This window comes from Otolemur garnettii, unplaced genomic scaffold (assembly GCF_000181295.1).
Source record: "Otolemur garnettii isolate 467f Iridium unplaced genomic scaffold, OtoGar3 scaffold00025, whole genome shotgun sequence".
NCBI classification, from domain to species: domain Eukaryota; kingdom Metazoa; phylum Chordata; class Mammalia; order Primates; family Galagidae; genus Otolemur; species Otolemur garnettii.
Window position 1 is genome coordinate 12,015,622 of NW_003852420.1, and position 13,805 is coordinate 12,029,426.

Below are 13,805 nucleotides of genomic sequence, written 5' to 3' on the forward strand. Positions count from 1 at the left end.
AAAAAAAAAAAAAAAAAGAGAGAGAAAAGACATGGAGAGAGAGAAGCATGTGAGACTGAAGTGACGGCAGCAGACTACAATGTTGTATCTACACGTAAACAAATGCCAAGGACCGCTGGTCACTCCAGAAACTAAGAGAACACCATGGAACAGATACTGCCCTACTCTCCAAGAATCATGGCCCTGCCAATACCTTCAATGCCTTAATTTCAGAATCTCCATACTATAAGAGAATAAATTTCTGTTACCTTAAGCCATGAATTTGTGATACTTTGTTAAAACAGCCCTAGGACACTAATACACTAAGTATGATAATTGATGATTCTCTGCCTTGCACAAACTCTTCATTCTTTCTGGAATACCTCCCCCACCCCCCACAGACAGTCTATTCACACTGAATTTTCAAGACCTGCCAAAATGTGATGCCTTCTACCATACTCCCAAAGAGAGTTAGTCTATTACATACTAGTCCAGCACCATATACTGTCAAGTATTTTTTTTTGAGACTGAGTCTCACTTTGTCACCCCTGGTAGAATGCTATGGTGTCACAGCTCATAGCAACCTCAAACTCTTGGGCTTAAGCGATTCTCTAGCCTCAGCCTCCTAAATAGCTGGGAATACAGGTGCTCACCACAACACCTGGCTATTTTTTAGACATGAAGTAGGCTGGTTTTTTTAGACAGCTATGTACACCAATTCTAACTGCTGTGTACATAGCTGTCTTCCCTTCATAATTATAAGCTCTCTGAGGGAAAAGCCAGGTTTGATTCTTATCTACCTTCATATCCTCAATGCAAGGGCACAGTATCTTTTTTTTTTTTTTTTTTGGTAGAAATAGAGTCTCACTTTATCGCCCTCGGTAGAGTGCCGTGGTGTCACACAGTCATACAGCTCATAACAACCTCCAACACCTGAGCTTAGGCTAGGCTTAAGATTCTCTTGCCTTGCCTCCCAAGTAGCTGGGACCACAGAAACTCACCACAACGCCCCACTATTTTTTTCCATTTGGCCGAGGCCGGGTTTGAACCTGCCACCCTTGGTATATGGGGCTGGAGCCCTACCCACTAAGCCACAGGTGCCACCCAAGGGCACAGTACCTAATACATAACAATCACTGAGAAGATATCTATGAATTGAACAAGTTGACAATTCATCTCAAAAGATAATGGGTATGATTTGGAAGAATCAGCAATTATAGATTATACAGAACTGAAAATGAGCCTTAGAAGGTAGAACCTAGGTAAACAGAGAAGAAAAGAAAGAATGTGAGACTGGTAAGGAACTTAAGGGGACTAAAGTTAGCAAAGACAAACTACAAAGTAGAAAGACTTTGGTTAGGAAAGAAAGGATATGCGAAAGAAAGTGGGAGCCTTCTGCTAAGGGTCATTAGTAACAACAAGAAAAAAGGTTTCTGACCAAGTCAGTCAGTCATGTATGTTTTTAGGAAACTGATACTACAAAGTTTGCAATGGACTCTGCAGATGCCACAGACCAACTAAACTCCAACAGAAGATCGGCAGAAGTGAAGGGCCAAGTACACTAGGAATGACAGCAGGAAGAATGGAAAGAAACAGATTTACAGACTTTAGAGAAGAGTGAATAAAGAGGCAGAAAGAGCTGGGGATTACCTCTAATTTGGGGCTTTGGTAAGCTAAATTTGGATTTAGCTTCCTAACTGAAATTAGGAAGGAAAAGACTATTGTTTTCAAGTAACACAAGAAGTTGGTGTTATACAGGGCGTGGTGGCTCATATCTATAATCCTACCACTCTGGGAGGCTGAGATGGGAGGATCCCCTGAGCTCAGGAGTTCCAGACCAACCCTAGCAAGAGCAAAACCCTGTCTCTACCAAAAATAGAAAAAAATTAGGTGGGATGGAGTCATGTGTCTATACTCCCAGCTACTCAGGAGGCTGAGGCAGAAAGATCGCCTGAACCCTGGAGTTTGAGGTTACAGTGAGCTATTAAGATGCCACTGCGCTCCACAGAGAGATCCTATCTCAAAAAAAAAAAAAAAAAAGGCAGAAGAAGAAGTTTGGTGTTTGACCTGGCTCAGTATGAGGTGACAATAAAACATCCCAGTAAAGACGCCTAGCCAACAGAACACAGAGAAAGTTCAGGAGCAATACAAGGACAATATATGACATATAAGACATATATGGCAATTGTATACGTAAAGATGACTTTTTAAAAAGTCATAAAAAGTATACTGTAGAATGTCATTCCTTCATTCCACAAATATTTACCAAGCACTATGTCCCAGGCACTATTTTGGGCTCTAGGAATGTAATAGTGAACAAAACAGATAAAAACTCCTGCCCTCATGAACTTACATTCTACTGACGAAAACAGACTGGATTCAAGAACATAAATTTGGGGGTGAAGGTTAACACCATTTAGTAACTGCTATAAGAAAAAAATATTTTTACCTCTTCTTTCTTCAAATTTTATTTTCCAGAAATTTTGTTTCAGTAACTACAAAGGTATTGGCCAGGCATGGTGGCTCACACCTGTAATCCTAGCACTCTTCGAGGCCAAGCTATAGGAGAAGATGACTTGAACTCAGGAGTCTGAGACTAGCCTGAGCAATAGCAAGACCCCACTTCCACTAAAAATAGAAAAACTCAGTGGGTGTTGTGGTGGGTGCCTATAGTCCCAGCCACTGGGAAAGCTGAGACAGGAGGATTGCTTGAACCCAGAAGTTTGAGGTTCCTGTGAGCTAGGCTGATATCACAGCACTCTAAGCCTGGGCAACAAAGTGAGACTGTCTCAAAGAACAAAAAACATTAAAAAAAAAAAAAAAAACCAACAAAGGTATTAAATGACCAGCAGACAGATTCAAGCAAATTTATGATTTTTTTTATGCTAGCTTTCCGATTATAAAAATCTATTTTCCCTCCTTTGTTTCTCAAAGTCTTTGTTAGAATTAACTCAGCCCTTCCAAAAAATGTTCACAAAGGGTGACTAGACTTGGAAAAAATGAGAGCCCAAATGGCACAACAAAGAAAATACAAATGTGCGAATAAGACAAGGCCTGAGTTAACCCCCAAATTTGTGTAATTTCTGTGATCTTGGATAAATTATTCAGTATCTCTAGGCTTCAGTTTACCTATCTATAATATGGGAATGACTCTAAGATTAAAAGGAGAATATGGCTCAGCACCAATAGCTCACTGGTTAAGGCACCAGCCACATACACCAGGGCTGGCGGGTTTGAACCCAGCCCGGGCCTGCTAAACAACAATGACAACAACAACAACAACAACAACAAAAAAAAATTAGCCAGGCATTGTGGCAGGCACCTGTAGTCCCAGCTACTTAGGAGGCTGAGGCAAGAGAATCACTTAAAGCCCAAGAGTTTGAGCTTGCTGTGAGCTATGATGCCATGGCACTCTACTGAAGGCAACATAGACTCTGTCTCCAAAAAATAAATAAATAAAATAAAAATAAAAAAGGAATATTTCTAAAAGGCACTTGGCACAATGCCTATGGAAAAAAGGGAGAAATGCTAGAAAAATGGTGGCAAATGCTGCTGTGACCACTGCTAGCACTATTTCTATATGTTCTATGCAGAAAATAGATGCTCAGTCCATCTTCACCCTATGTGCAGCTATAAGGCTCCAATTCACTAGATTATTCTATTCAATCTCTTATAAGTTGTATATACCAGGAACTTAAGAAAACTGAATGCATATTAATTTCATAATTGGGCTTAATATTTTTAATCCCTAATTTGATGGAGCCTATTTATTATCCAAAAAAAATTTTGATGGTGAAGTCAGAAGGAGAAAAAGTCACTGAATGGTAAAAATTCACATAAAAATGAATGAAAGTGGTAATGCCTTAGAAATCTACACCAAAGATTCCACAATTATTATTTTCATTAAACTGATGCCATTAACCCTATTCTCAGTAATTAATCATTTCTGTAGCATCTTTCATTTGGGGGAAAAAATTCACTAACTACCACCATACAATAATCCAGATTTTATGTGTAAAACATCTTCACAGTTGTCCTGAGGATTAAACAGTATAATGTATATGAAAATGCTTGGCTGAGTCCCTGGCATACAGTATGCACTCAGTAATAACTTTAGTAAAATCTAATCCTCCTATTATCTTATGTTCCTTTCAATTAATGAAAGGTCAGACACAGGGGCTCAAGCCTATAATTCCAGCACTCTGGCAGGCCAAGGCAAGTGATCTCCTGAGGCCAAAAGTTCAAGACCAGACTCAACAACATAGCCAGGCCCCATCTCCATAAAAAAGAAAAATTAGGGCAGTCCCTGTGGCTCAGTGGGTAGGGTGCTGGCCCCATATACTGAGGGTGGTGGGTTCAAACCCAGCCCAGCCAAACTGTAACAACAACAACAACAACAACAAAAATAGCCAGGCGTTGTAGCCGGCGCCTGTAGTCCCAGCTACTTGGGAGGCTGAGGCAAGAGAATCTCCTAAGCCTGGTAGTCGGAGGTTGCTATGAGCAGTGTGATGCCACAGCACCCTACCAAGGGGGATAAAGTAAGACGCTGTCTCTACAAAAAAAAAAGAAAGAAAAGAAAAGAAAGAAAAGAAAAATTAGCTGGGCGAGGTGGCTCTTGCCTATAGTCCTAGCTACTTGGGAGGCTGAGGAGCAAGGACTGTTTGAAACCAGGAGTTTGAGTCTACAGTGAGTTATGATCACACCACAACACTTTGGCCTTGGTGACACAGCGAGACCCTTTCCCTAAAAAGAAAACAAATTTCAGGCCAGGCACAGTGGCTCATGCCTGTTAATCCTAGTACTCTGGGAGGCCAAGGCAGGTGGACTGCTTGAGCTCAGGAGTTCAAAACCAGCCTAAGCAAAAGTGAGATCCCTTCTCTACTAAAAATAAAAACACTGAGGCAAGAGGAATGCTTGAGCCCAAGAGTTGGAGGTTGCTCAGGCGGTACCCATAGCTCAGTGAATAGGGAGCCGGCGACATACACAAGAGGCTGGTGGGTTCAAGCCCAGCCTAGGCCTGCTACAACAATGACAACTGCAACCAAAAAAAACATAGCCAGGCATCATGGCGGGCACCTGTAGTCCCAGCTACTTGGGAGGCTGAGGCAAGAGAATCACTTAAGCCCAAGAGTTGGAGCTTGCTGTGAGCTGTGATGTCACAGCACTCTGCTGAGGGTGACAAAGTAAGACTCTGTCTCAAAAAAAACAAAACCAAAAAATTTCAAAAAAGAAACAATGACACTGTACCCCATGACTATATTAATGTACACAGCTATGATTTAATTAAAAAAAAAGAGGCTTAAAAAAAAAAACAATGAAAAAGACTTATCACAGCAACTGCAACACAGAATTACAGAACTAAAAATGTTAAAAAACACTCTGACTCAATGCCATTCTAAAACAGAAAAGTACTTATTTAATGTCTTTTAGTTTAGTAATACAAAGATGTATAAGTTAAATCAAGATACACATTGGCCAGCAAGGTGGCTTATGTCCCTAATCCTAGTACTCTAGGAGGCTGAAGGCCAGAGGATCCCTTGAGCTCAGGAGCTTAGGACCAGCCTGAGCAAGACTGAGACCCCATCTCTACTAAGAATAGACAAATTAGGCTCGGCACCTGTGGCTCAAACGGCTAAGGCGCTAGCCACATACACCTAAGGTGGCAGGTTCGAATCCAGCCCACGCCCGCCAAACAACAATTATGGCTGCAACCAAAAAATAGCCGGGCACTGTGGCAGACACCTGTAGTCCCAGCTACTTGGGAGGCTGAGGCAGGAGACTCGCTTGAGCCCGGGAGTTGGAGGTTGCTGTGAGCAGTGAAGCCAGGGCACTCTACCCAGAGGCTCAGCTTGAGGCTTTGTCTCAAAAAAAAAAAAGAATAGACAAATTAACTGGGGCAGTGTGGCAGGCACCTGTAGTCCCAGCTAATGGCAGGCTGAGGTAGAAGGACAGCTTAAACCCAGGAGTTTGAGGTTGCTATAAAGTAGGATGAAGCTACTACACTCTAGCCTGAGACAACAGAAACAGGCTCTGTCTAAAAAAAAAGATATATAACACTGCAATCAAACCAACATTTCACTCTTCACTCAAAAAAAATCCTTCAACTGAAAATTATGAATTTTTTTTAAAAGCCCAGAGACATAAGATCCCCCTGCTTTTACTTTCTAAAATGCAAATTCCAGAATCCACAAAATATAATGGTATCTGGCTCAGCGCCTATAGCTCAAGTGGCTAAGGCGCCAGCCACATACACCTAAGGTGACAGGTTCGAATCCAGCCCAGGCTCACCAAAACAACAATGACGGCTGCAATCAAAAAATAGCCAGGCATTGTGGTGGGCGCCTGTGGTCCCAGCTACTTGGGAGGCTGAGGCAGGAGACTCGCTTGAGCCCAGGAGTTGGAGGTTGCTGTGAGCTGTAATGCCACGGCACTCTACCCAGGGGGACAGCTTGAGGCTCTGTCTCAAAAAAAAAAAAAATATATATATATATATATAATGGTATCATCAGGACCAAAGTCATAACTGTTTACCCACGAAAAAGCAGTGACATCACCTAGAACCAGTTCAAAGGGAGTGTCCATAATAACAAGGGCAGTCCCTTTACTCACACATGACACCATTTGAAACAACCAGCGTTGCTGGATATGGCAGCCTATTCCCCATAACCAGTGGCTCTTCTCCAGTCCTCTGGACTGTTTATATGGACGCTCAGACCTGTCTTCCTAATAATCTCCCTCACCCATAGATGATTCCAATGTTTACATTTGCCAGGTACATACCCTGAGAACACTCCAAAATCTGTGTAAAAAATTAAACTCGTCTCAGACCTGCTCCTCCTCCTGTGTCCCTGTGTCTATTAATGCTATCACTACCCTCTCAATTGCCCAAGATAGGATCTAGTTTTCTTTCTTTCACCATCCCCCTTTCTCTTCCCAAGAGCAAACCAGATTCAAAGAAAGACTTGTCCATTTTGCTTCTACAACCCAATGCAGCATCTATCCCTGCCTCCATTCCCACTGCCCTGAATCATGCCAACAGATCCCATCAAGCTGTCCACCATCTCTCATGCCCCAAAATCAATCTACCTACTCTGTGCATTCCAGAGAGTTTGATCCTTCTAAGAACATTCCTTCCTACCCTATGGGTCCCCACTGCCTATCATAATTTCCCAGATTTTCAGAACCTGAAGGAACCTTAGTCTGACCCAGCCATCCATTCACCCGATTTTGGATGCTCCTCAAATTCAAAATATTCTTGCCTCACCTTCAAGGCCATTCCTACTCTCGCTCCAATCTAAAAGCCTATAATGTCATGAAAACAAAAGTGAACTATGCCATTCCACTGCTTAGGCTAAAGGTCAAAATTCTCAATCCAACCCCTAGATCTCCACTTGGCCTGCCCCTACCTCTCAAGTCTAGGGAACATGAAGAACACTGAACAAAGCTCCTCTTTGCTCTCTCTGCTCTAGTTACATCCATCCAGGTTACCAAGATCATGCTCATCCCAAGCCCCTGTACATGCTGGCCCCTCAGCAACCCATCCTTTTCATAGGGTGGACCATCTCAACCCTCAGATTTCAACTCAAAAGTCATTTACTCAGTGACCAATCTTACTCTCATTTCAAACTAAATCCTCTGTTCCCTGCTCTTCACCTCTACAGCCTTAAACGAAATTATAATAAACTGATTATTGGATTTTTTTATTATCAATCTAGGACATAAGCTCAATAACAACCTAAGACAGAAGGGTCCTCAACAACTATACATAGATTAACGTTATTCATAAATCAAAACACCCTAAGTTACAAGACCAGCTCCACTACATACTAGTCCTAAAGTCAGTTTTTTTCCATCCATGAAACTAGAGAGCCCACCTGCTCAATATTCTTAGAGATCACTAGATGATCTGACATTACCTAAGCCTACAATTATAAAATTTAAATTTCTCTCTCAGAACTGACTGCTACATAGGCACCAGCAAAACTTTAATTTCTAGCCCTCACAACTTTGTTGACATTCTTCCATGCATCTGGAATTTTTCTCCCAGCTCCTCATTTCCAAATCCTACTTAGCCTCAAATGCTCAAATCCAGTGTTACCTCCTCTTCAAAGTCTTCCCTGCATTGCCTGAGCTAGTCAAAAGTTCACCATCCCTGAATTCCCACAGGTTCCCATTCAGGCCTCATTCAGGTCTCAAATCAAATGTCACTTCAAATGAGAGATTTCTCCTAAAGTCATCACTGATTATAATATGTTTTATCTTCTTGATTAGCATTATTTGAAATTACCTTGTTCATTTCTTTTACTTAAGTGCCTGTTGCCCCCACTAGAAAGTCCATGAGAGCAGGGACATCTGTCTTGTTCACATTTCCCCACTCCCCCACATGAGACATGGGAGGTGTTCAGTAAATATCTGCCAAAGGCCTGAGTGACTCTGTATCCCGCATGACTAGGGTTATGTGTGTACACTTCTTTCTCTTGCCATATTCCAAAATCCTTGAGGACCAGGCCAAAGTCTGGCTAATCTATTTATTTATGTGTACTATCTGGAAATGCTTGCACAACTAAAGCAAATAATAGATAACTGAGAATTAAGTAATTAATGAGTGATCAATCCAAAAGGTACTGCCCTGAACCAGGCCAACTCAGAACTCCATATTGTCTAGACACATGGGTTAACAGTAATCTCCTTCCATCCCCTCTCTACCACAGACCCTGTTCCAATTTGCCAGCTCCAGTGAGCTTCAAAAGACTAGTTTCCTCACTTCCTTTTAGCCAACAACCACTGGTTCTTCTATCTCTTTTATCTCTAGCCAACCAATCACTTCCAGGGCCCCATTTCTTCAGAGTACCCCACATCTCCAGTCAGGAACTCATCAAGCCACAGCGTACAAGTAGATATTAAAAGGAAGTGTTTCAGTAAGACTGGCTCACTCACCTTTCCTTTGATATCTCTTTTATGCGAAATAGGCCCAGTTTCAAAGACTGCCTTTGATACTCTTTAGGACCTTCGGGTTTCTTCCAGTCTAGTCCACGGCACCCAAATACCTTCAGGATACCCACACCCTTGCCTTGCACCTTTTCACCTTCCACCAGAAAGACCCCTGGCCAGAGACAACCATCTTCCCCGAAGCAAATGGCCCTGGAATACCGTGGGGCGGCCCTACCCTCCCCACTTTCTGTCTGAAATCCGCCTCTAGCCTGAAGCCGCCTCTAGCGCACCGTAGCCCCAGCCTCCCGCTGGGCCCGACCCTCCAGCACCACCCCCCACTCACCTGAAGCGGCCCCCGCAGTGCTGGCATTGCTCGCCCACCCAGCCGGCAGGGCAGACGCACTGGCCGGTGCCAGGGTTGCAGCGGCCGCCGTTGACACAGGGCCGGTCACATTCTTTGGCCTCGGCTGCGGCTGAGCCCGACACTACAGCCGCCGCCGCCGCGGCCTCGGCCTCCCAGGGTAGCAGCAGTAGCAGCGGCGGGAGCAGCAGCAGCCACGGCCGGAGCGGCGGCGACAGCAGCGGCGGGAGGCGCAGCCTGGCCTCCAGTCCCGACCTCCCAGCCCCGGTCACGTCCCAGTCCCGGCGCGGCCCGCCGTTCCTGCCCGCGGATGCTGCCGTCGCCGCCGTCCTTCTCTTCAGCCTTGCTTCAGTCGCCGCCGCAGCCGCCACCATCTTCCCGGGGCTGAGACGGCGCCCCGCGAACACATACACACACACCGCACGGCCGGCTCCGCTTCGCCTGGCCGTGCGGGGCGGGGCTGTGCAGACGGTGGCTCGCGCGGTCAATCTGGGGGCGGGACCAGAGCTGTGCGGTGGGCTGGGTTTGGGGCGCGCGTGCGTGCGTGTGTGGGCGGGGCGGGCCGGGGGCGCGCACGACTAGCTGAGACCTGGCTTTGCTACCGAGACTACCCCGAGTTCTAGCTGTCGCCCTTCCCACAGGACAGCGGCGACCGATTGGAAGCCCCATTGGCTACCTGGGGGCCAACCGCTTGGCCAGCCAAGCTGGCTGCCTTGAGTGTTGCCCTCCTGGGGACCTCACGCCCTTCAGCGTTCTGCTCCAACTCTAGCTGCCGGGCGGAGTAGGCTGGGAGACTGCGTCGGGGTGCGATGCTAGGTGCGGTGAGGTAGGAGCAGAAGTGCCGCATTCGAGCCTCAGAAAACAGCGATAACGTGTGTTAAGAACCTGGCATACAGGCTGTACTCTGTAAAGGCCTAACAGACTGAATGTAGACACACAGCCAGGCCTCTTTGATAACAGGCTGATCCGATTGTAGCAGACCAGACATCCCTCACCTTTAACACCATTTGTCTGTGAGAGGAGTTCGGAGTTACCTAACATTTGCCCGCCAATCATCTTCTCTAAAGAGAGGGCTACATAGGATTAGAAACTGGAACACTCTTCAGCCCACAAAGGTCTGTCCCTAGGGCCCTTCTTGTGTGGTAGTTTGTTTCTTTGGTTGTCCCCAATGAAATATACCTCCCAGCAATGTAATTCTTACATAGTCTGCGACCCAAGAATCCGGAATAGGCCTACAACTCAATTTAACTGATATAAGAATGCTTTAGAAGAAACAATGTGTCAGTTCCACCTCTAAGCTTTAAAAGGACCTGACATGGGTGCCTCATGCCTATAATCCTAGCACTCTAGGAGGCAGAAGCTGGAGGATCCCTTCTGAACTCCTTCGAGTTCAGGAGTTCAAGACCCCTGAGAAAGAGCAAGAGCCTGCCTCTACTAAAAACAGGAAAAACTTAACTGGGCGTTGTGGCCAGTGTCTGTAGTCTCACCTACTCAGAGGATGAGGCAGGGGAATTGCTTGAACCCAGGAGTTTGAGGTTACTGTGAGCTAGGTTGATGTCACAGCACTCTAGCCTGAGCAACAGAGTGAAACTCTGTCTCAATCAATCAATCAATTAATCAAGGACATGGCAGCCTTCACTTTGAGCTATTAATGGTCATGAGTGGTTTCCCTTTATCCACCCTGCTGGAGAGAAACCACATGCAGAGACCATATGGAGAGGGAAAGGCCCCAGAGGCATAAACCTGGTAGATCTATTCTAACCAATGGATGAGTCATCAAGTGAAGATGCTATCTGGGTTGCTCCAACCATGCTGTTCCACATTACCTAGAATTGAGCTAGGACTTTCCTAACTGTGCTTTATCCAAATCCTGAGAAATGGTAAACTCATTGCTGTTTTAAGCCTCTGTGTTTTAGAGAGGTTTGTTACTCAGCCATAGACAGCCAGAATATTATCTGACATAACCTGTGTTGCTGTGAAGAATAATCCCTACAGCAGCTACCTCAGAAGTTGTCTGCAGTCTCTGAAGAATAAAGAAAGCTCATGTACCTGTGAAGCCTCTCAGTTTTCTCTCAGATCACAGAATTCTAAGATACTAGAATGTGCCCACACACTCACACCCAGGTCCCACACTCAGGCCCAGATGATGACTTCCTCACTCATCATCCCCTTTGGGCCTGGGGAAGGTGGATTGCACAACAGCCTCACCCACTAGCTCTCCACCCACACATCTTTCTCATTCCTGCAGAAAACCTGTTGTTTGGCCTAGGCCATAGAACTGACATTTTGGTTTGCAGGTTATGTTTTTGCAGCAGTGTCCTAATAGGGTTGTGTAGGAGGAGGTAGGAAAACTGAAGACGTGGCTCTACCCTCTACAAGGCCTCAGTCAGTTAGAGGAGGCTGACATGGGCCTTGTCCCAGCTGCAAGAGACACAGCTCCCTCTGCCCCTGGTTATTCTAGGCCAAAAGTGGAACCAACCCTTCTCATCTCTCCCCACAGCAAAAGTAAGCCCAGGTTGTGAAGTTTCACATGATTTTACCAACACTCGGAGATAACAAAGGGTTTGCATCTACAGACTTACAATCCCTGTACTATCTTTGGCTGCTCCTGGAAACCCTAGAACCTTGCTGCAGCAAACACTCCCTTTCTTAATTCCTTAATCTACTCCCTTCTGTGCTTTTTTTTTTGCAGTTTTGGCCTGAAGCAGGAGGATCACTTGAACCTAGGATTTTGAGGTTGCTATGAGCAATGATAACCCCATTGGCACTCTACCCCAGGGCGGCAGAGTGAGTCTCAAAAAAAAAAAAAAATTCTTTTTTATTAGGAATGACAATATACTTGTATGTAAGTACATAATATGCAGCTAGTTATATCTACATAATACACAGTGACTTCTAATATTATTGACAAATCACTCCTCATGGAAAGGTCACTGTAGCTCCTGAATCACCTCTGTTGGACTTACATGCCTTATCACCAAAGTTCTATAGCTGTTGTACCTGAAATCCCACGTCACCTTTTTGTCCACTAGTCCTTATCAAGGTGACCATTTCCAAGTCCTAGAAACTTTAATGCCCATGGCAAAGAATACCCACTCTTTGATCTGGAATTGCTCTAAGTCAAGATTCTAAACAAGAGAGTTCTCACCAACTGCACAGCCCAGGGGGTTTGTATTCACTTAGATGGTCCAAAGGTGCTTCTGCCTGTTGTTTTTAGCTTTTTTTTCTTTTTCCGCACAAGAAAGGTATCTCTCTGTGTGGCCTTTTTTCTCTTTCTGATTTCATGTCGTCACTTTCCATCTTTTTGCATGCCCTGTCTTGAGGTCATGGACACAGATGGATTTTACAGTTTGGGGCTTTTACTTATGCAGTGTCTTAGGTCACTTTCCCTAGAAGCAGAGTCCTGCAACAGGACTCGAGTGTATAATTTGTTGAGAGAATGCCCTCAGAGGAAACAGTGAAGGAAGCTGGATAGACCCCAGAAGGGAGCTGAACAAGAATGTGGTCTTATCTGAAGGAAGCTTCAGCCGGATCTCATGGAGAGCCCTAGAGCATGAATTGTACCACAGAGTTAATCCTACCTTGAAGTAGGGGAGCAGTATTTTGTACACATGTCTTATTTAGCAGGTAACACACACCACATTATGAAGGATCCAGTAAAGGAAATTTTGCAGGAGGACAAACAGTATGTTTGTTGTATGTATAAGATGTAGGTTAGATTAATATGTCTAATATGTATGACAGATATTTATTGAACATGTACTACTATACAGCAAAGATTGGATGCTGTCCTGGTAAGATCTGATTGGCCATCTGACCTTCCCCAAGCATCATCAGACCCATTCTGCACTTTCTGAAATGTCAACATATTTCACTATGCCAATGGTATCCTTATATACTTTTTGTCTGCGTGGGACCATATAATTCTCTGATTATAGATGTCAGAATCTCAGCTAACAGGTAAGGTGCTGTGATACCTCTGAAAGAGGTTGATTTTGAAAGTTTGGGACCAACACAACTAGGAGGTTTCTAGGTAGGCGCGAAGCTCCATTGGAAGCTCCATTTGGTATCCCATGTGAAGGGTAGGACAGCTTACAAGCATAAAATCACAACAATCCTTCAAAATCTCTAAAGTCCTTGATCTGGGAGCACAGGGTTATCCCCCTGAGCTGTTGACAAAGCTCCTGGTGGTCTCCACAGACAAGCCCCACAAGTACAGGAACTAACCTTCGTATCAGCTTATGGGACAACACACAGCATTTGGAAGAGCTCATCAATTTAAAGGCAGGGGACTTAAAACTTCCATTAGATGAGCTAGACTCATGCCCTGTCCCCCAGATTTCTACAAGACAGAAAGACAAAATTTTCTCCTCTATCTAGACAAGATATCATGAAAAAAGTAATACTGTTACAAGACAAATGGCCTAGGGCAGCACCTGTGGCTCAAAGGAGTAGGGCACCAGTCCCATAAGCTGGAGGTGGTGGATTCAAACCCAACCCCAGCCAAATAAAACTGCAAAAAAAAAAAAAAAAA

At 44.7% G+C, this 13,805-nt stretch overlaps 1 protein-coding gene across 2 annotated transcripts in view; it reads right to left on the minus strand.

The window, feature by feature from the left end:
* ATRN (attractin) overlaps positions 1-9,740 on the minus strand; it is a 150,812-nt gene extending 141,072 nt beyond the window's left edge. Inside the window, exon 1 of one of the 2 annotated variants that reach the window (XM_012804151.2) lies at positions 9,254-9,740. In XM_012804151.2, the coding sequence (XP_012659605.1) occupies positions 9,254-9,645 (392 nt within the window). In that variant the 5' untranslated portion in view covers positions 9,646-9,740. The remainder of the gene's footprint in view (positions 1-9,253) is intronic. The other variant, XM_012804152.2, reaches the window with a different exon arrangement.
* Positions 9,741-13,805: the final 4,065 nt, after the last annotated feature.